We start from the raw sequence: 23,292 nt of genomic DNA on the forward strand, positions 1-23,292 counted from the left end.
CACAACCATTTGATGACATCTTCATCATCTAGACCCATGGGAAGGAAGCCCTTGAGGAATTCCACCAGGATTTCAACAATGTCCACCCCACCATCAACCTCAGTCTGGGCCAGTCCACACAAGAGACCCACTTCCTGGACATTACAGTGCAAATAAGCGATGGTCACATAAACACCACCCAATATCGGAAACCTATTGACCGCTATACTTACCTACATGCCTCCAGTTTTCATCCAAACCACATCACATGATCCATTGTCTACAGCCAAGCTCTAAGATACAACCGCATTTGCTCCAATCCCTCAAACAGAGACAAACACCTACAAGATTTCTATCGAGTGTTCTTAAAACTACAATACCCACCTGGTGAAGTGAAGAAACAGATTGACAGAGCCAGAAGAGTACCTAGAAGTCACCTACTACAGGACAGGCCCAACAAAGAAAGTAACAGAACGCCACTAGCCATCACCTCCAGCCCCAAACTAAAACCTCTCCACTGCATCATCAAGGATCTACAACCTATGCTGAAGGACAATCCCTCACTCTCACAGATCTTGGGAGACAGGCCAGGCCTTGCTTACAGACATCCCCCCAACCTGAAGCAAATACTCACCAGTAACTACAGACCACACAACAAAAACACTAACCCAGGAAACAATCCCTGCAACAAACTCTGTTGCCAACTCTGTCTGCATATCTATTCAAGGGACACCATCATAGGATCTAACCACATCAGCTACACCATCAGAGGCTCGTTCACCTGCACATCTGCCAATGTGATATATGCCATCATGTGCGAGCAGTGTCCCTCTGCCATGTACATTGGCCAAATCGGAGAGTTTCTACACAAAAGAATAAATGGACACAAATCAGACATCAAGAATTGTAACATTCAAAAACCAGTAGGAGAGCACTTTAGTCTCCCTGGACACTCAATAACATACTTAAAAGTGCCAATTCTTCAACAAAAAAACTTCAAAAACAGACTTCAATGAGAAACTGCAGAACTGGAATTAATTTGCAAACTGGACACCTTCAAATTAGGCCTGAATAAAGACTGGGAGTAGCTGGGTCACTACAAAAAGTAATTTTCCCTCTGTTGATACTCAGACCTTCTTGTCAACTGTTGGGAATGGGCGACATCCAGCTTGATTGAATTGGCCTCATTAGTACTGACCCCCAGCTTGGTAAGGCAACTCCCATCTTTTCATGTGCTGTAATATATATACTGCTTACTGTATTTTTCACTCCAGGCATCTGACGAAGTGGGTTTTAACCCACAAAAGCTAATGCCCAAATAAATGTGTTAGTCTTTAAGGTGCCACAAGGACTCCTCATTGTTTTTACAACCATTTAAGGGGGTATCCCTCCATTGATTTATGGGATTTGTGCCAACAGAAATGGAAGCAAAAATGTGAGCAGTCTTTGGGGCATAACAGACATATCCACACTTCACTCCAATTTCCACAATATTGGGCATACATAATATGCTCAGGCATGAGTAAAATGTTGACAGGCAGTTGGGACACCAGTGCCTTTTTTTTTGGTCATACCTCTGATCAGAGAGCAGATGGACCAACTGCTCTGAGTGGTAGAAACCAAGATAATGGCTGAAGTGCATAAACTGTCAGTACAAAAGATGAAACAGTATTGTAATGAAATCTCTATTGTCCATACTCTAGGTTTGGAAGATGTAAGTTAAAAACTTGGAGAGAATATTTCAGTAAGAATTATAGTATAAAAATAAAGGACAGTTCATAAAAGCTTTTGGGTCAGACAAGGAAGAAGATGGAGAAAGGGCAAGTGATTTCAGCTGGTAACCACTTTAGAGAAAAGTTACACATGGGATTGAACTGGAAAAGATTGTGTTTGAAAATAACCTTGCAAAAGTAATTGGCCATACTAACCTCTTATACGTGGTCTTAATTTTAAGCATGTGAGTAATTCCTTTCAAGTCAACGTAACTCTCATGTGCTTAAAGTTAAGCATATGCTGAAGCACTTTCCTTTATCAGCACCAAGGAGTAAGGACTAATACACACACTGTACATAACAGAACAAACTACAGTTATGTTATTACATATGAAAACAGTGTTCCAATTCAATGTTTAACCTAAATTCAGTTTCAAATTTTAGAAAATATGATGCATACCTGCTCAAAACTATTGGCCAGATCAGCAGATGGACAGGGAATGTTTAGAGTACAGACATGATCAGGGTGAACAGTATTGTGAATTTAGTGACAAATTAAAAAGGTAACAGGGTCTGGAGTCAGCATATATCAGCCCTTAGGAAGCAGGATGATGGCAACAACTGGAAACAATGGTTGAGAGATCTAATTGAAGTGTACATAATCTTAAATGGTGTAAAGAATATCAATGCAAGTTAATGCTTTCTACCCAACATGCATTCAAAGACCAGGGGCAAATATTGTACTTAAAATAAAATACAGACATAAAGGAACACTTATTCGTTTAATAGTAACCTCTGAAATGACCTTCCAGGCATGCATATTGAGCAAAACACACTGAGAGTTACTCAGGCAACAATTAGCTACTGTCCTGGGGGAAAATGACACAGTGAGAAACAGCATAAGCTGTATTCTGCCTTGTCAATCACATTAGAGAGTTTGTATTTTTAAGATGTACGGTTATTTCCCATTTTATAATTTTTTTTTTGCTGGATGAGATTTTCTATACCACTTCAAATCTGTGAATTATAAACCATATAGTTTACTTACAATATTTTGACACTTGATAAATAACTTTGTTTTGGATCTTCTGAACGTACCTGTCTGATCCATAACTATTACTAGTTATTTTAATAGGAGTATAAAATAAGTGTAGTTTTCTTGCTTGTGTATTTTGTTAACGCTACAGTCTCCAACACAGATGAAAGCAAAATCAAGTTGTGCTAGTTCTGGGTATTTCTGCTGCATCACAATTTCATAGCAGAAATGTTTGTAATGATGATAGTCACTGGCATATCTGCTGAAGGTTTTTAGTGGCAATTTAACCTAGACAAACCTTGCTTTTAGGCATTGGTATAGTACTTTTCCTTCCCCAAATTCGTATACCTTTATTTTTTAATTCCTGAGTAAATATTGTATTTAATTGCCCACAAGTAGACTGTTGCTTTATATCAGGCCAGCTCAGCACACATAAAATCACTTCTGACCATACATTCTCAATAATCATTCAGAAAAGGATATATATATATTTTTTAGTAGATGCAGCCATGTATTCCACGTGGCTATTCGAGCGCCCAGCACACTGGAGTCAGATAATTTTACCTAGCAGTACCCGTAGAGGGGCGGCACTCATGCCTCTTATCCATAGCCCCTCCCCTGGCTATATATGGCAGCACCATCCCAACCAGCCTTAGTTCCTTCTTTACTGCCTGTAGCTGGAGTCGGAACTCTGTGTAGTCTTAACCTCAGAACCTCTCACTAGTTTAGTGTCTTTTTTCTAGTTGTATATAGTTAATAGTATCCTTAGTGATAGTTAGATTAGTAAAAAGAAAAGGAGTACTAGTGGCACCTTAGAGACTAACCAATTTATTTGAGCATATGCTTTCGTGAGCTACAGCTCACTTCATCGGATGCATTCAGTGGAAAATACAGTGCGGAGATTTATATACACACAGAACATGAAAAAATGGGTGTTATCATACACACTGTAAGGAGAGTGATCATGTAAGATGAGCTATTACCAGCAGCAGAGCGGGGGGGGGGGGGAGGGGTTTGGGGGGAAGAAAACCTTTTGTAGTGATAATCAAGGTGGGCCATTTCCAGCAGTTAACAGGAACATCTGAGGAACAGCGGGGGGGAGGGGGGGGAATGAACATGGGGAAATAGTTTTACTTTGTGTAATGACACATCCACTCCCAGTCTCTATTCAAACCTAAGTTGTATCCAGTTTGCAAATTAATTCCAATTCAGCAGTCTCTCATTGGAGTCTGTTTTTAAGTCTTTTTGTTGTAATATTGCGACCTTTAGGTCTGTTATCGAGTGACCAGAGAGATTGAAGTGTTCTCCGACTGGTTTATAAATGTTATAATTCTTGACATCTGATTTGTGTCCATTTATTCTTTTTCGTAGAGACTGTCCGGTTTGACCAATGTACATGGAAGAGGGGCATTGCTGCATACATCACATTGGTAGATGTGCAGGTGAACGAGCCTCTGATAGTGTGGCTGAGGTGATTAGGCCCTATGATGGTGTCCCCTGAATAGATATGTGGACACAGTTGGCAACGAGCTTTGTTGCAAGGATTGATTCCTGGGTTAGTGGTTCTGTTGTGTGGTGTGTGCTTGCTGGTGAGTATTTGCTTCAGGTTGGGGGGCTGTCTGTAGGCAAGGACTGACCTGTCTCCCAAGATTTGTGAGAGTGGTGGGTCGTCCTTCAGGATAGGTTGTAGATCCTTGATTATGCGTTGGAGAGGTTTTAGTTCGGGGCTGAAGGTGATGGGTAGTGGCGTTCTGTTATTATCTCTGTTGGGCCTGTCATGTAGCAGGTGACTTCTAGGTACTCTTCTGGCTCTGTCAATTTGTTTCTTAAGTTCAGCAGGTGGGTATTGTAGTTGTAAGAATGCTTGATAGAGATCTTGTAGGTGTTTGTCTCTGTCTGAGGGGTTGGAGCAAATGCGGTTGTATTGTAGAGCTTGGCTGTAGACGATAGACCATCGCTTATTAGCACCGTAGTGTCCAGGAAGTGGATCTCTTGTGTGGACTGGTCCAGGCTAAGGTTGATGGTGGGATGGAAATTGTTGAAATCATGGTGGAATTCCTCAAGGGCTTCTTTTCCATGGGTCCAGATGATGAAGATGTCATCAGTGTAGCACAAGTAGAGTAGGTGCATTAGGGGACGAGAGCTGAGGAAGCGTTGTTCTAAGTCAGCCATAAAAATGTTGGCATACTGTGGGGCCATGCGGGTACCCATAGCAGTGCCGCTGATTTGAAGGTATACATTGTCCCCAAATGTGAAATACTTATGGGTGAGGACAAAGTCACAAAGTTCAGCCACTAGGTTTGCTGTGACATTATCGGGGATACTGTTCCTGACGGCTTGTAGTCCATCTTTGTGTGGAATGTTGGTGTAGAGGGCTTCTACAGCCATAGTGGCCAGGATGGTGTTTTCAGGAAGATCACCGATGGACTGTAGCTTCCTCAGGAAGTCAGTGGTATCTCGAAGATAGCTGGGAGTGCTGGTAGCGTAGGGCCTGAGGAGGGAGTCTACATAGGGAGATAATCCTGCTGTCAGGGTGCCAATGCCTGAGATGATGGGGCGTCCAGGATTTCCAGGTTTATGGATCTTGGGTAGCAGATAGAATACCCCTGGTCGGGGTTCCAGGGGTGTGTCTGTGCGGATTTGTTCTTATGCTTTTTCAGGGAGTTTCTTGAGCAAATGCTGTAGTTTCTTTTGGTAACCCTCCATGGGATCAGAGGGTAATGGCTTGTAGAAAGTGGTATTGGAGAGCTGCCTACCAGCCTCTTGTTCATATTCCGACCTATTCATGATGACGACAGCACCTCCTTTGTCAGCCTTTTTGATTATGATGTCAGAGTTGTTTCTGAGGCTGTGGATGGCATTGTGTTCTACACGGCTGAGGTTATGGGGCAAGTGATGCTGCTTTTCCACAATTTCAGCCCGTGCACGTTGGCGGAAGCACTCTATGTAGAAGTCCAGTCTGTTGTTTCGACCTTCAGGAGGAGTCCACTTAAATCCTTCTTTTTGCAGTGTTGGTAGGAAGGTCTCTGTGGATTAGTATGTTGTCCAGAGGTGTGTTGGAAATATTCCTTGAGTTGGAGACATCGAAAATAGGATTCTAGGTCACCACAGAACTGTATCATGTTCGTAGGGGTGGAGGGGCAGAAGGAGAGGCCCCAAGATAGAACAGATTCTTCTGCTGGGCTAAGAGTATAGTTGGATAGATTGACAATATTGCTGGGTGGGTTAAGGGAACCATTGCTGTGGCCTCTTGTGGCATGTAGTAGTTTAGATAGTTTAGTGTCCTTACAAAGATAATAACAGAACGCCACTAGCCATCACCTTCAGCCCCCAACTAAAACCTCTCCAACGCGTCATCAAGGATCTACAACCTATCCTGAAGGACGACCCATCACTCTCACAGATCTTGGGAGACAGGTCAGTCCTTGCCTACAGACAGCCCCCACAACCTGAAGCAAATACTCACCAGCAAGCACACACCACACAACAGAATCACTAACCCAGGAACCTATCCTTGCAACAAAGCCCGTTGCCAACTGTGCCCACATATCTATTCAGGGGACACCATCATAGGGCCTAATCACATCAGCCACACTATCAGAGGCTCGTTCACCTGCACATCTACCAATGTGATATATGCCATCATGTGCCAGCAATGCCCCTCTTCCATGTACATTGGTCAAACTGGACAGTCTCTACGTAAAAGAATAAATGGACACAAATCAGATGTCAAGAATTATAACATTCATAAACCAGTCGGAGAACACTTCAATCTCTCTGGTCACTCAATTACAGACCTAAAGGTCGCAATATTACAACAAAAAGACTTAAAAACAGACTCCAATGAGAGACTGCTGAATTGAATTAATTTGCAAACTGGATACAATTAACTTAGGCTTGAATAGAGACTGGGAGTGGATGTGTCATTACACAAAGTAAAACTATTTCCCCATGTTTATGTCCCCCCTCTCCACTGTTCCTCAGACGTTCCTGTTAACTGCTGGAAATGGCCCACCTTGATTATCACTACAAAAGGTTTTCTTCCCCCCAACCCCCCCGCTCTGCTGCTGGAAATAGCTCATCTTAAGTGATCACTCTCCTTACAGTGTGTATGATAACACCCATTTTTTCATGTTCTGTGTGTATATAAATCTCCTCACTGTATTTTCCACTGAATGCATCCGATGAAGTGAGCTGTAGCTCACGAAAGCTTATGCTCAAATAAATTGGTTAGTCTCTAAGGTGCCACTAGTACTTTTCTTTTTGTGAATACAGACTAACACGGCTGCTACTCTGAAACCAGTTAGATTAGTGTTAGTTGTTGTTAGTTAAGTATTCCCCTGTGATGCCCTCACTGGAGTTTAACCATCATCCATCGTGTGGGGGAGGGTTCTCCACAAGCACTGCTTGCTGTGCTTGGGTGAGGCCCATATCAAGGAGTGGTATTCAGTGTGTAGATCATTCATGAAACAGACACAGGTGGCTAGGTACCTTTACCTAAAGCAGCACTTGTTTGAACAGGCCATGTGGCCTGCTTTGGCACCAAGGCGCTCATTGGATCAGAGGTCGCCCTCGGGTTCCAAGAGTGTTGTTGCTTCACACTCTGGAGCAGACGCCTCTCTGAAGAGATAGAGGAGCCTTAGCTTGTTGAGTGCGCCAAGGAAAAGATTGCATAAGACTAATTGAGACCACTCCAGGTCTTGTGAGGACTAGCCCAGAAAGAGCATGGACTGGCACAGCGTTAGTGCTGGGCCACAGGATAGTGCAAGTGCCTCTAACTGCTTCCTGGTACAGAATAGGGACCCTGTACAGTTGACTCCAATTGTGGCCCTGGGGTATCCATTGAGTCCGATGGTGATGAGGGCAATGCTGGCACCGACTATTTCCATGTCGCAGCTACAGACCTCCTCTGTCTTTCTATCTCAGTGTCTCCCTTGAACCATGACTTTGCCAGCGCTGTGTTGTTTATAGTCCCATTGGCAGGATGGGCAGCTGAAGCCTTGGGGCTGTTGGCACTGCACCCCAATGTTCCCTTTCCATAGTCTGTGGAAGCAGGGCTGGTATTGGGCTCAGTGCAAGGGACCTCCTTGGCACTGGGAAACTTCTTGGCACCATTCCATTCAGCACCAATGATGTTACTATGGAGGCTCTCACTGCCCTCCACTTTGGCACCATCAGCTGCTTTGGTACTGCCACTGACTTCAGGGTCGACACTGCTTCCAGAACCAATGTACTCAGTGCCAGCGGTACCACTTTCATCATCAGCGCCTGTCTCTGCCTCATTCTGGGGGATGTCTGAGTCACACCAGTTACTCACTCCCTCAGCGCTGACTCCACCTTTATTGCTGGAATCCCCAAGTTCCTCGACATCGAGGTTGGAATCTTCCTCCTCCCACTCTCTATTGCCTGACCCACATCAAGGACTGTTTATGGAGCACTCCGGGCACCAGGATTGGCATTCATCCCACAGTTGGGACGGGGACTCATGGCCCAACACCTACTGGCCACAGATGCCCTATCCTTATCAGTGGCCTCCATGGAATCTGTGGGACGCTCCCTGGTCACAGAGGTTGCATTCCTCAGCTCACTCTAAGGCAATGTCACGGGACAGATTGGTGGTGGGAACTGTGGATCTAGTGAGCCTTCACTGTGCGGAGCCCATGGAGCTGCTCCTTCCACCTTCACCAGTCCTGGAAAAAAAAAGCCAGCCTTGGCGTAGTTAACTGTCTCTTCTTCTTCCCTGGATGATTTAGCAGTGCTTGGCTCTTCCTCTCCTCCAATACCAGAGGATTTCAAGGCCTATTAGGACCTTTTACAGTGCATGGCTGCTTCCCTGGGCATTCAGGCAGAGTCCATGCGGGAGAACACCCATAAGTCAGTGGCTATCCTGCAGCCACCTGCTCCTGGGAGAGTAGCTCTCAATATCATCAATGCACTTCTAGAGGTTGCAGAGGTTCTTTGGAGCTTGCTAGCGTCAGTACCAACTATGGCAAAGTGTAATTTTGTCCCAGTGCAGAGATTTGAGGGTTTTTACTCCAATCTGGCCCCAGATTCCCTAGGTGTAACTGCAGTGAATGATGAGCCTGGAAGAGCTGGGTGAAGTCCACTCCTAAGGACTGAAGAGGGCTCCGGGGACTGACTCTGAAGGACATTGGGTGGGGAGGCCAGAAAGCCAGGGTGGATTCCGGGTGCTGCTCAGGAACAGGGGGCACGAGGGCAGGGGGACTCCAGGGACCTCTCAGAGGCACGGGGCAGGAGGCTGGGGTGGGAGGGGGCTCTGAAGACTGCTAGAGGGCAGAGGGCATGAGTCCAGGGGGGGTTCTAATTAGGACATATGCTCCACAAGAACACGAGAGCATAGGGAGTCTCATACTGGATTGGACTAGTGGTTTATTGTGATGCTTCCCAGGGTACACAGGGTTGTAAGACACCTTGCAACCACCTGCCTTTAGCATGAGGAAGCCTTGTCTGTGTCTGGTGTGCATCAGCTCCCCACCCCCAACAGCCACATGCAAATGCATACACTCCCCTCTCGGCCTATTTAGGCCCTGCAGTCACTCTGCAGGTTAGCCATTGGTGCACCTCAACCCTCAAGCCCTCCAAACATCTCCCTGGAGTTCCCAGCCCTTGGTCCACTGGACACTCGCCATATTCACAGATTACACCCAGTTTACCAGTTCCACCTCAGATCTGCTTGACACACAGCACTTACATATGTTTATAGTGATATCATGTGTAAGTTCATTTAACAAACCATAGGGGACAATTTCCTGGTGCAAGTGCTGGAGGAACCAACTAGGGGTGGAGCTCTTCTTGACCTGCTGCTCACAAACGGGGAAGAATTAGTAGGGGAAGCAAAAGTGGATGGGGACCTGGGAGGCAGGGACCATGAGATGGTCGAGTTCAGGATCCTGACACAAGGAAGAAAGGAAAGCAGCAGAATACGGACCCTGGACTTCAGAAAAGCAGACTTTGATTCCCTCAGGGAACTGATGGGCAGGATGTCCTGGGAGAATAACATGAGGGGGAAAGGAGTCCAGGAGAGCTGGCTGTATTTTAAAGAATCCTTATTGAGGTTACAGGGACAAACCATCCCGATGTGTAGAAAGAATAGTAAATATGGCAGGCAACCAGCTTGGCTTAACAGTGAAATCCTTGCTGATCTTAAACATAAAAAAGAAACCTACAAGAAGTGGAAGATTGGACAAATGACCAGGGATGAGTATATAAATATTGCTTGGGCATGTAGGAATGGAATCAGGAAGGCTAAATCACACCTGGAGTTGCAGCTAGCGAGGGATGTTAAGAGTAACAAGAAGGGTTTCTTCAGGTATGTTGGCAATAGGAAGAAAGCCAAGGAAAGTGTGGACCCCTTACTAAATGAGGGAGGCAACCTAGTGACAGAGGATGTGGAAAAAGCTAACGTACTCAATGCTTTTTTTGCCTCTGTCTTCACAAACAAGGTCAGCTCCCAGACTACTGCACTGGGCAGCATAGCATGGGGAGGAAGGGCCAGCCCTCTGTGAAGGAAGAAGTGGTTTGGGACTATTTAGAAAAACTGGACGTGCACAAGTCCATGGGGCCGGATGCGTTGCATCTGAGAGCGCTAAAGGAACTGGCGGATGTGATTGCAGAGCCATTGGCCATTATCTTTGAAAACTCATGGCGATCAGTGGAAGTCCCGGAAGATTGGAAAAAGGCTAATGTAGTGCCCATCTTTAAAAAAGGGAAGAAGGATGATCCTGGGAACTACAGGCCGGTCAGCCTCACCTCAGTCCCCGGAAAAATCATTCCTCAAGGAATCAATTCTGAAGCACTTAGACGAGAGGAAAGTGATCAGGAACAGTCAGCATGGATTCACCAAGGGAAAGTCATGCCTAACTAATCTAATTGCCTTCTATGATGAGATAACTGGTTCTGTGGATGAAGGGAAAGCAATGGACGTGTTATTCCTCGACTTTAGCAAAGCTTTTGACACGGTCTCCCACAGTATTCTTGTCAGCAAGTTAAAGAAGTATGGGCTGGATGGATGCACTACAAGGTGGGTAGAAAGTTGGCTAGATTGTCGGGCTCAACGGGTAGTGATCAATGGCTCCATGTCTAGTTGGCAGCCGGTATCTAGCGGAGTGCCCCAAGGGTCGGTCCTGGGGCCGGTTTTGTTCAATATCTTCATTAATGATCTGGAGGATGGTGTGGATTGCACCCTCAGCAAGTTTGCGGATGACACTAAACTGGGAGGAGCGGTAGATATGCTGGAGGGTAGGGATAGGATACAGAGGGACCTAGACAAATTGGAGGATTGGACCAAAAGAAATCTGATGAGGTTCAACAAGGACAAGTGCAGAGTCCTGCACTTAGGACGGAAGAATCCAATGCACCGCTACAGACTAGGGACCGAATGGCTAGGCAGCAGTTCTGCAGAGAAGGACCTAGGGATGACAGTGGACGAGAAGCTGGATATGAGTCAACAGTGTGCCCTTGTTGCCAAGAAGGCCAATGGCATTTTGGGGTGTATAAGTAGGGGCATTGCCAGCAGATCGAGGGACGTGATCGTTCCCCTCTATTCGACATTGGTGAGGCCTCATCTGGAGTATTGTGTCCAGTTTTGGGCCCCACACTACAAGAAGGATGTGGAAAAATTGGAGAGAGTCCAGCGAAGGGCAACAAAAATGATTAGGGGACTGGAACACATGAGTTATGAGGAGAGAATGAGGGAACTGGGATTGTTTAGTCTACGGAAGAGAAGAATGAGGGGGGATTTGATAGCTGCTTTTAACTATCTGAAAGGTGGATCCAAAGAGGATGGATCTAGACTATTCTCAGTGATAGCAGATGACAGGACAAGGAGTAATGGTCTCAAGTTGCAGTGGGGGAGGTTTAGGTTGGATATTAGGAAAAACTTTTTCACTAGGAGGGTGGTGAAACACTGAAATGCGTTACCTAGGGAGGTGATGGAATCCCCTTCCTTAGAAGTTTTTAAGGTCAGGCTTGACAAAGCCCTGGCTGGGATGATTTAGTTGGGATTGGTCCTGCTCTGGGCAGGGGGTTGGACTAGATGGCCTCCAGAGGTCCCTTCCAACTCTGTTATTCTACGATTCTATGAAATTCAAGTAGTAAGAAGTAGAAGTTCTGGAAACCAATGGTTACATTTACAGTAAATCATAATATGCATTCTAAAGCCTAGACTAATTAACAAGATAGTCCCATGTCCAGTAGAGTATTGTTTATCCAAAATCCTTGCAGCGCTGTACAGCCATGATGGCTGTGACCCTTCTTTCATGACACAAGTAGGGTGTCTATTTGCCTGCTTCATGAAAGATTTAGCGGGTCCCTTCTTACTCCAAGATATACCAGAAAAACCTTTTGTCTTTATTCATAATCAGGACACCTTCCTGCTGTTTGCTCCTTTCTGTAGATTTTGTAGTCTTTGGAGTGGCACCTGGCTCAGTATGCAAATTGACATGCATTGTGAGGCATGCAATACATAACACCCAAATGGCCAGATGGGGAGATAGGTGTCTGCTACCTCCTGCCTAAAAGGAACATTTCCGAGGTACATCATCTCCCGTTGAGCTGCCTTAATGCAAAGACCTTAAGAACATAATTTTCAGTATAAATACATAATTCCTTAATTATCATCTGTACACACATTTCACAATGATTAGAATGACCAGTAGGCTACTGGCACTCCATAGAATCCTGACATGCCACTCTTCAGTGAACTATTATGCATATAACAGACCCAGGGGATCCCTATACAATCCCATGAGCCCATCTGCCGATTGACCTCAAAGGGTCCGTGGGTCACATTTATCTCGTTTAGCATCCTGCCTCTGACAATGGCCAGTAACAAAGGAAGTGCAAGAAATCCTGTAGTGCACAATTATGAAACAACCTGCCCATTGGGGGACATTTTTCTAGCCCTCATCAGTCAGAAGGGGCTTGTCCACACTAAGAAAAATGCTGTGTGCTTTTTTTCTTTTAAATGTGCGAGCTAACACAGCAAGGCACAGCAAGCTGTAGTTTTAACATGTGTTAGCTGGATGAGCGGTGCTGAACGAGCCGTGCTAATGGAATGCTGACAGCTTTTGACAGTAAGCCAGGAACAATCTGTAGTAAGTGGAGTTGGTCAGAACATTTCTGTTGAAATTTCATTGCAGCAACATTATGCTGTTTCATTGAAATTGAAACATTTTGCTGATATGTAGCTGTTTCCATGCAACTTTCAGCAGGAAGGCTTTGGATCAGTCAGTGAGATAGGCTGGGTGGCATGGGTACTGGCCTATGACGGGGGGACTCACATTCAAGTCCTTACCCTACCTAATGAGGGTAGAAAAATTCTGGTCTGAATCAGGTAGAGCAGGGACTTAAATTGGCTTACCCACATGCGGGGGAGGGGGAGCCCAGAATAGCTCCTCATGTGAACACTGATATTTTGCTCTAGACAGCCTTCTTGTAGTTTAGGTTAATTTTCACTTTAGCTTAATCCACTTCCAAAATGGAATAATTGTTGCACTTTAAAGTTGCACCTAGCTATTTCTCACTGAATTCCCCAGATAGCCATGCCCTGGGTCTCCTACGTCTCAGCCCAATAACCTAACCATGAAGCTATGGGGTGTGTCAGACACAGATATACAAAACCTCTCTCCCCTGACACAATTCAGTTTTCACAAAAACATAAGAAAGGTTTTATTTTCATTCCAATGTGGAACAACAGCAAATTTGAAAGTTGCTCTTCTTTTGCTTTCACAGTTAAGGTACCTGAACTCACTTCATAGGTGACAGGTCATTTTTACATGCTGAGACCTTCAGCTTTATTTTGTTCCATCCCTGGATTTTACCTAGTCCCATGAAAGCCTCTGAATATATTTTCTTGAAATATGGTTGAGTTTCCATAATTAATTTGACTTGTTTCAGTATAACAAGAGCACTTACAGCTGGCAGAAAGAACAGCAGTTTTATTAATCCTGGAAACACATTTATTTTATTTTATTATATTTATCGAGTCCTATAAGTCTTTTGTCACAGCGGCACCAGTGATCTGCTGTGCATTTCTTTTTGGGCTTTTATGTAGAACCTTTTAACATCTAAATTTGCTTCTTCGGGTTCCCCTTTGACATTTTCCTGGGATAGATGTTGCTGCTTTCTTATATTTCATGCTGACATACTCATGTAATCATTTTAGCAAGGTCAGGTTCTAAAAGTAGACATTTCCAGAAGTGATTGTCTTCCACAGTTCTCTCCCTTACTGTTTCTTCTGAGAGTGTTCTGCTTGTACAATGCTTTGCCAGTCTATGAACATCTGTTCGGAAGCTTTCTGAAATTTCACCTCGTTCTTGGAAGCATTTATTACATTTTGCATGTTCATAAAAAACATTATGTTCCTCAACAAAATGTACCTCAAACCTTTTTTTCTACCTATCCATATTCCTTTTTCTGGCCAGGGGAAAGGGTAATTACTGTGAGGGAATTTACTTAGTACTTCTCACTCTTGTTAACAAGCACTGATGTCAGAGGTAAAGCCCCAGGCTGAAAGGGAAGTAAATGGGGGTTAAAAAAAATACCTGTCAACTCTACAGATTTTCTTCAGACAAGGGGTTTTCAAATGGTCTGCAGGAAAAACCCCAGTCTATAGAGCAATCCCATCTGATTGGATGATGTTGCCCATTCCTTTGCCTCCTGGAGAAGTGCAGTCACTCAGAGCTGCTCCACTTGGTGAGGGACAGCTTGGTCTCCAAATATGTGGAGCAGGCATATTTTGGGAAGCCACTCCAGTGTTGAGGGTGAAGGAAAAGAAACCCCCACCCACTCTAGAGGAGTTTCACTTATTCTGGATGTTTTTACACTTTTCCTTTGTTTTCTCCTCCTGCTGGAGGCAAGATCCATACAGCTGGGACACCATAGTTTCTTGTGGGCCGGCAGGAGCAGTTGCAAGAGAGAGAAGTGTTTTATTACTGGTAACTTGGAAGTGATACAGTAAAGTGTGGGGATTGATTATTGTCTTATGCAGAGTCTCGTGTTATGCAATCCTGAACATCCAGTGTTGGAGCTCTAAGTGAAGCAGACCTCTGTCAGACTTCTTGGCTTGAGTGATTACTAAACACCACAGAGAGCAGTCAGCACTGTATTCAGATCTAGTGTGACCCACAATATTAACTCTTCAGTGCCTTCCACACAACCATAACATTTTGTTTGCTTTTTAAAAACACTGCTGCTGTACGTAAGTAGAACAGACACTTAGATCAAAGGACCAGTTGTTTTATCCTAATTGTTCAACGTGTGGCCCGAGGCGTTATTTATTGCACACTATACAAACCCTGCTCTAAAGACAGAATTATTAATTTTCCCAACGGCTTTTCTATACTGCTCATCAATAGAGTATCTGAGTGTCTCAAAAATTAATTTATTTTCAAAAAACCCTAATGAGGTGAGGGGGTGGTTCTTCATTTTGCAGGCATCGAAAGGTTACAATCAGGAGGATTTGTTAAATTTTGATGCCCAGCTGGGGACGGCTGGGACTTCTTTTATCAGAGTACTTACTTAGCATTATATAACGCTTTACAGGTTCCTACAGGCAGTGTGCAGGCAGTCCCGGAGAGGCAGCACCATTGACATTAGGTGCTGCCATTGACTTCAGGTGCAGCTGTGAGTGTTCAAGACTTCTGCAAATCAGACCCCAGAGTCTCAAGTCAGGCTGCCAGAAAATGAGAAACACAGTTAGTGACCACCTGTGAAATGTTTGGTTTAAGTGACTTGACTAGCATCATACAGGATCTCTGTGGTACCGACAAGGATAGAATCTGGTTCTCCAGGGCATCATTTAACTGCTTTAACCACGAGACCCTCCTTTCTCTTCCTGCAGTCCCCTGCCTCCTTTACAACACATCTTCCAACTTCTGCAACAAATGAGACATAGGTTCTGCAGACAAGACTTCTTCCCTCCACAACCCTGATTCAGGATCCAGGTTTATCCTGTGCATTGAATGGGGCAGGGTTCCTGTGGACAAAATAATATGGGACCATGTAATTAAAGACTATCATAATGCACAGGAAACCTCAGTTCTGTCATTTCCTAACTTTTGAGGGTTTGACGAAAGATATCTCTTTGGTTCAAATAAACTCTGGAGCTTCCTGTTTAACCATACTTTGCCCCGTTGCCTATGTGCTTCCTGTTTTGTTGAAGGATATGACTCTTATGGTGTGTTCAAGTTAATGCTGCATTTTAATGTAAGCATTTTAAGTTCCTTAGTTTTGACTTCAGGATCTTTAGGATTAAGTTCCTTAGGTTTTTTTTTAATTCTTTTTTCTAAAGGTTAGTGTCATACTGCTAGTTTTTGCTCCCATCCCATCCCCATGCCAGTGCACATTTTTCTTTTCTACTCTTCCTTGTTGCTACATTCTTTCATCTTATTGTATCTAGGGTTGAAATTTTTCCATCAAAACTGTTTTTTGACAGAAAATTGGGTTTTAAACAATTTTTTGATAGAAATGTATGCTTTCTGCTGAACACTTCAATCTTTTGATCAAACTCTGAGGCCAAAAAATCCACCAATTCTAACTGCATCCACATGTATATCCATCCCAACTGTAGTCTCAATCTGTCTTGTTCTCATACTCTCTCACTTTGTTACGATTGATTTTACTTCCCTGGTTTCTCTCAGTGGGTCAAATTCTGCTGTTGCTTACACAATGTAAGTCCCTAGTGACACCACTGCCTTCAGTGAAATAACATTGGATTAACACTATTTATTCACACGAGGTTCACAAATTGTAACTTTGTATTTCTTCCACACTGGAGTGCTCCAGATCCTTCAGAATCCATTCTGCTTCACCCTTTCTTTTTTTATTTAATTTTTTACTTCACATGATGTTTCTTGACTTGTTGGATCCTGTCTGTTCTTCTTCCTCTTTGAATTCAGTCTGGAACTTCTGTTTGTTACTCACTTCCAGTTCCTGGGGCAAGATGAAACTCTTAAAACTTGCCTCAGTTTTACCCCCTTATTATTAGCAATGAGGCACAACTGTTCAGCTGCTCATTGGAACCAGGTCCTCGCATAGCTTCCAAACAAAGGAAGTTGCATTAGTGAAAAGCTGTTGCAATGTCTAACTCCTAGGTGCTCTGCTGCCAAGTGAAACTGACAGACCCAAATTAGGCACTCAAGCTTCCCAGGCATCCTATGGAGAGAGGTAGGCAAAAATGGATTCTCAGGAGCCAGCAAGCTAAGTGGGGAGCTGCCTAAACTAAGAAGAGTGAAATGCTGAGGAGAAGAGTGAGACTCAGGGCCCAGTGCCACAAAGGGACTTAGGTATCTAACCTGATTGGGCCATAGGCACTTGACTGACAGACCAGAGAAAGGCACCGATCTTCACACAGGATTCTTAGCCATAAGCCCTCTCCTGGTGTTAGGCCCTTAAGCCAGGCCAGTCCTTTCTTGTGATAAATGAGAGAGGGACCCGCACTCCCCATGATAGCCAATAGCCAAATGGTTAGGCAGTCACCTGGGAGGTGGGAGACATGTTCTCACCTTCCTGCTCTGCTGAGGTTGGGGCGTGGACTTGAACACAGTCTCCCACAGCCCAGGTGAGCAGCAACCACTTGGGTTCTCAACCAGGAGGGGTGAGGTCTAAAAACCATACCAAATGTTTCCCAAAATTTTACTGAATAGTATCAACTCCGGTTGCAGAGATCAGGCTCCTGTGGGACACAGGCTGCACAGTAGAACAGGCCTGGCAGAGGCAGTGCCTTTCCCCAGGCCACCACCGCCCCCTCCCCTATGGCACCCCCAGAGCCAGCTCCTTGGCATGCCACCACAAGGCACGCCCAGAACCAGATCTGACTCATCGGCATCCCCACTTTCCTACAGGCAGTGTGCATGCAGCCCCTCAGAGGCAGCATCACCCCTACCAGCCAGCAGCAGTAACAGGTTGAGTGCCTCCTCTGCTCCTGTTCTCAATGGGCAGGGAGAGGAGACCCATCAGCGCCGCACCACACTGCCTCTGAGGCTGCAACACAGCACCACTATCAGCCGGGGGACAAAATCCTACTGATGCAAGAAACATGACCGGTCCAAGCTTCTTTGTACCCTACTCCTTCTAGGAAAGCACATCTCACTGGGTATGAAACCTGCCTCAGCTCCTCTCCTCATTTGTGTTGCTGTAAAATCTCAACAACTTTTATTTCTGAAACAACCACCATATTATTTTCTTTGATCCAAAGTTAGTTTTTTATATTGCATTAATTTCCAAATTAAGTCTTTTCCAGTCACCAGGCTTTGTACAGCATAGCTGTCAGCTGCCTTTTCATGCTGGACTGTTTACTTGAAGAGCTTTTCTCTCTCAACTTGATGTAGAGGTCTTCATTTACAGCTATAGCACTCTTTTGTACAGTACCTTAAAGAGAGTTCAACTTTACTCGGCAAACCAGAGAAGCTGGACACTTCTTTTCACAGGCTTTCCTTTTTTGCTGTCTGAATTAATTACTTGCAGACACATGGCAGAATATAAAATTTTATGAATTAACAAGTAAGCCAATCAATGCCATGAAAGAAAATCAAGGCTACGTGATCATAAAATGTACTTTGCTCATAAATTCTGATAAGTGAAGCTTTGCTTTAATTAGAATATTGTGCAGTGCAGTGTTAAATGGATAGTAATGTAGGGCTTGAAAAATCCAATCAGCTGCTGGCCAGTGAGCAGCAGGAAACTTTCCTTGGTGAGCCATGGAGGGTAAACCAACCATTTCTGCAAACATTAACCTTGGGGTTTTTTTTTTAAATAGTTTGTAGCCCTTCTGTTTGTGAAAAAAATCTCCCAAATATGACCAAATTCAACCCAATGCACCATTATTTTCCTGAGTTTAGGATCAGGCTCCTATCTCTTCCAAGCTACATCCAACCTTTGTCAACATGCAGGAGTATTTAGATCTGATGTTTTGGTTTAGACCCATCTCTTTTTTGAATATCAATATAATGTTTCTTGAATGAATTTAAAGAATGCATGGTCAAAAAAAAAGCAAATATACTTAATAGTGCACTTGGATACATTTATATACTGCACCTGTGCTCTATCACTCTTCTACTGAGCCTGAAAGATCAGTTTTATTATGCTCTCATTAGACAACTTCTGTTGCTTTTTTCAGCATCAACCAAAAATCCTTCTGGCATAAGAACAGTGAATTTTGTATGGATTCTTCTGCAAATAAATCACTGTGAGCCATATGTTCCCTTCTGTTATATGATATGGAGAGCACCAATTTTTTATCAAATTGTTACAATAAAGAGATTCAAAAGCCATGCATGGGTGGCAGCAGCCTGAGAGGCATGTTCTTGGCAGAAGATTTGGAGTATTAAACTTGTCGCAGAAAATAACCACAAGTATCCCATGGATGTCAGAAATGGGGGCATTTTCAGGAAGTAGGTGGGAAGGCCCGGGGCAAACACAGGTACCACATATGCTACCTCCTAAGCAGCTGCATATGGATTGTCTGAAAGTCATTCACGAAACTGCTGCCTTTCAGCACCAGTAGTTTTGTACATCCGACAATTCAGCAGGGTTCTTTTGATTTTCTCAGTTCTGCTGTTTCCAGATGCATGGAGGTAGAAACTGGCATCCTTAAATGTGTACCTGAGTGCGCTGCCCCCACAACAGTGCCAATGTGCAGTAAGTGGCTCGGGATTGGTTTGAGGGTAGATAGAGACATCAAGGGGACAGAGGAAAAACCCGTTAAGTGAGGAAGGAAAAGAAGAAAGAGAAAGTTGGAATATTAGGTTGAAAGTTGAGCAGAAGAAAAGCAGATAGAATGTAACCTGTGGGAGAGATAAAAAGGACGTTAGGGGCACTAAGGAGTCCCAGGGAAGGAGGAGAGTAATTAGAATCCAGGGAAATGGTGATGCAAGAGGAGGATTGGGGAGGTACAGGGAAAGGTAGAGGAGGACTGAGAAAAAGAAATGAGGACATCATAGGTATTGATGCATAAGGCACCCAATTGGATATCCACAAATGTAGCGCACAAATATGAATGGTTGGGAGGCAAGGGGCATTTGGACAACCCTGCAGAGGGTAAATGAAGTCTCTATATGAGGAATAACCCGAACCTTTTATAGGTGCAAGAGGAAGCTGAGAGGCCTTCTTAATCCAGGATGCCTCTTCAGTTCTTAAGATGGGTATATAATGTGTCACTCTTGAAGTAATATACAGTCAGGAAGGTCGCCTTTCATTTCTTTCCTTCTTCTTCTCCTCCTCCTCTTTTTTTTTGCCCCTGTCATCCCTGATGAGAGTTGGTGGATCAATGGGCTGCTTCAGCGCTCAGATGGTAAGGAGCTGGCCTGTACAGGTCTGAAGTAATTGGAAGGCTTGTTTGAACTTGTCTCCTCTCACTTCTGACCTGCTGATATATGGACATTTTTATTTTAAATTTCCCACTGTTTCGAACAGAAGTTTAACTGCATTTAGAGTACACTTCTAAAGTTTGCAGATGATACCAACCTGGGAGGGGTTGCAAGTGCTTTGGAGGATAGGATTAAAATTCAAAATGATCTGGCCAAGCTGCAGAAATGATCTGAAGAAAATAGGATGAAATTCAATAAAGACAAATGCAAAGTACTCCACTTAGGAAGGAACAATCAGTAGCACATGTACAAAATGGGAAATGACTGCCTAGGAAGGAGTACTGCGGAAAAGGATCTGGGGGCCATAGCGGACCTCAAGCTAAATATGAGTCAACAGTGTAACACTGTTCCAAAAAAAGCAAACATGATTCTGGGATGTATTAGCAGAAGTGCTGTAAGCAAGACATGAGAAGTAATTCTTCCGCTATACTCCACTCCGATTAGGCCTCAACTGGAGTGTTGTGTCCAGTTCTGGGTAACACATTTCAGGAAAGATGTGAACAAATTGGAGAGAGTCCAGAGAACAGCAACAAAAATGATTAAAGGTCTAGAAAACATGACCTATTAGGGAAGACTGAAAAAATTGGGCTTGTTTAGTCTGGAGAAGAGAAGACTGAGAGGGGACATGACAACAGTTTTCAAGTACATAAAAGATTGTTACAAGGAGGAGGGAGAAAAATTGTTCTCTTTAATCTCTGAGGGGTAGAACAAGAAGCAATAGGCTTAAATTGCAGCAAGGGTGGTTTAGGTTGAACATTAGGAAAAATTTCCTAACTGTCAGGGTGGTTAAACACTGGAATAAATTGCCTAGGAAGGTTGTGGAGTCTCCATCATTGCAGATTTTTAAGAACAGGTTAGACAAACACCTGTCAGGGATGGTCTAGATAATATTTAGTCCTGCCATGAGTTCAGGGGACTGGACTAGAAGACTCTCGAGGTCCCTTCCAGTCCTACAGTACTATGATTGGTGTTGACAACGTTGGAAACGTAGACTCCAACTGCCATTTTCAGCACTGTCAGTTAGAATTGCTCTGAGCCAGTGCCTTAGTTTTCAAAGCACTTTAAAAAACATTTACTCATTACTGCTCAAAAACCCCACTGAAATGTGAGTCTGTATCAGCTCCAATTTACAGAGGAGAAACTTAGTCAGAGAGGTAGTCAACGTTTCCAGACATGTGTACCGGGTGTTAGTCATCTAACTCCACATTTAGGCACCCAAGAGGCCTAATTTTAAAAGTTGTGCAAGAGTCAGGGACAATCTGTCTCTGTCCTAATAAAACAGTCCAGAGAGAGCCACTGTCTAACTAACACACTTGGAGAATCGGAGCCAGGGACTTCTGAGTGCTTATCTTGGCTGCCTTCTGATTTCCTCCATGGCTTTAGACACCTGAATTCACATAGAGACAAGTAAATGGCTTTATTTTTAAATGTTCTGCACACCCACATCTTCCACTGAAGCCACAAAGTGGTGTCCAGGATTGGCAGTGGGCTCTGGACCCTTTCTTGTGGAGGGAAGTTGGAGGGATTTCCACAGGGGATTCTTCACAGATTTTCTCCCCAAAAGCTTCTTGCCCCTGGTTTTTAATATGGGTGGGGTTAATCTGACCCAGGGAATTTTGTAGTGCTACCCTCTCAAAACTTTAATGAATCGTGTACTTAAATTTGTAGCAGATAGGCTATAATGTTGTGAGGTTTAATAGGATATATGGTGTTGTTGTTTAAAAGGTAGATAAGGTTGAAAAGGTTTATTTCTGAAAAGTAAAAGACTGTAGCAAGATTTCAAATAGGTTTGTTATTTCTTTAACGTAAGATAGTCAAAAACTCTCCAAATGTCCATAATTCATCACCTCATGTACTTTACCTTGCATTGAGTAGGGTAAGCTTCTTATGGGGCCAGCAATTTGATTTCACTCATTGAGATTTCCATTTCTTTGTTTTTCAGCTTTCATTTGCAGCAACAACCCCAGAGTTGGCTGATAAGAAAAAATATCCTTATTTCTTCCGGACAGTGCCATCTGATAATGCAGTGAATCCTGCGATTTTGAAGTTACTCAAATATTATCAATGGAAGAGGGTGGGAACTCTAACCCAGGATGTACAAAGATTCTCTGAGGTAAGAGCTGCTTAACTATTAGTATACGAAGGTGGTTTCTAATGTTTAATGCTAAGGGACTTACTTCCATCATTAATGGGAAAAAATGCATCCATTGTTTAAATCTCATTGGTTTTTATTGCCAGATGGCATTTACTGCACTTAAAGCCTGCTTCTGTTAGGGATTTTGGTATTTGTATAACTATGCTGATACAGTGTAGATGTGATGCACTGTTGTAAAGTGAGGCTCAGACCGGTTCAAGTTATTCTACTTTGCACAGGTGCAGCATATCTCTGCTGGGGATTTGTACTCTGTTGTAACAACACTCTTGCAAAAAAAAAAAAAAAAACTTTATGTAGACAAGCTATCAGTGTTTGGAAACCTTAACTAATCTTTTCAATGTGGATCCCACAGCTCCTGCAGAACCCGCTGCCATAATAGTGGGATTAAAGAATAGTCCTGCACGGGGCTCTACCCAACGTCTAGTGTCTAATCTACCTTTCAAGATTTTAGGCTATTTCTTCACTGCAAGAAAGGTGTATTTTGTACTTCAAGGTAAAATCACCTGGGGTTTACCTCTTAACTAGCTACATGAGGTAAAGACTACCTAGAATTTTACATCAATATAGCTCTCTTGTACTACAAACTACACCTTTTTGCAATAAAAAATGCCTTAGAGTTCTAATTACATCCTCCTTTGCATCTTTTGATTTGTAAAATACATATACTTTTGAAGGAATTTTATCATTATGTAAGCGGGGGAATAGTCCCGCTATTGTGGGGAACTTTCCTGGCTTCTGCACTACCCCGATGAAGTGGGCTAGCAAAAGGATCTGAGTCCTCGCTCCCACTTCCTTTACCCAGTGGCCTCCCTGCCCTTGAGGACTTCCCTTCCACTCTCCTGTCTGGCAGAGTCCTCGTAACTCCAACAAGGCTGGGCCCAGGATTTCTGGGGGGCTCGACCCCCAACCGTGCTGTGGTCACCTAGGACAGGGGCTAGGGTGTCCCCACTCCGGGGTACTCTCTCTGCACTGGGCACTTCTCTGACCCACTGACCATTACATACAAGTTAAAGCAAATGCAAT

General features: G+C 43.9%; 1 protein-coding gene across 3 annotated transcripts in view; it reads left to right on the forward strand.

Moving 5' to 3' along the window:
- The window catches only part of GABBR2 (gamma-aminobutyric acid type B receptor subunit 2), an 832,666-nt gene that overhangs the window by 283,693 nt on the left and 525,681 nt on the right, over positions 1 to 23,292 (forward strand). For all 3 annotated transcript variants that reach the window (XM_037893395.2, XM_037893394.2, XM_043540307.1), the window contains exon 3: positions 22,057 to 22,227. In XM_037893395.2, the coding sequence (XP_037749323.1) occupies positions 22,057 to 22,227 (171 nt within the window). The remainder of the gene's footprint in view (positions 1 to 22,056; positions 22,228 to 23,292) is intronic.

The sequence above is a fragment of the Chelonia mydas genome, chromosome 2, assembly GCF_015237465.2.
Source record: "Chelonia mydas isolate rCheMyd1 chromosome 2, rCheMyd1.pri.v2, whole genome shotgun sequence".
NCBI lineage: Eukaryota > Metazoa > Chordata > Testudines > Cheloniidae > Chelonia > Chelonia mydas.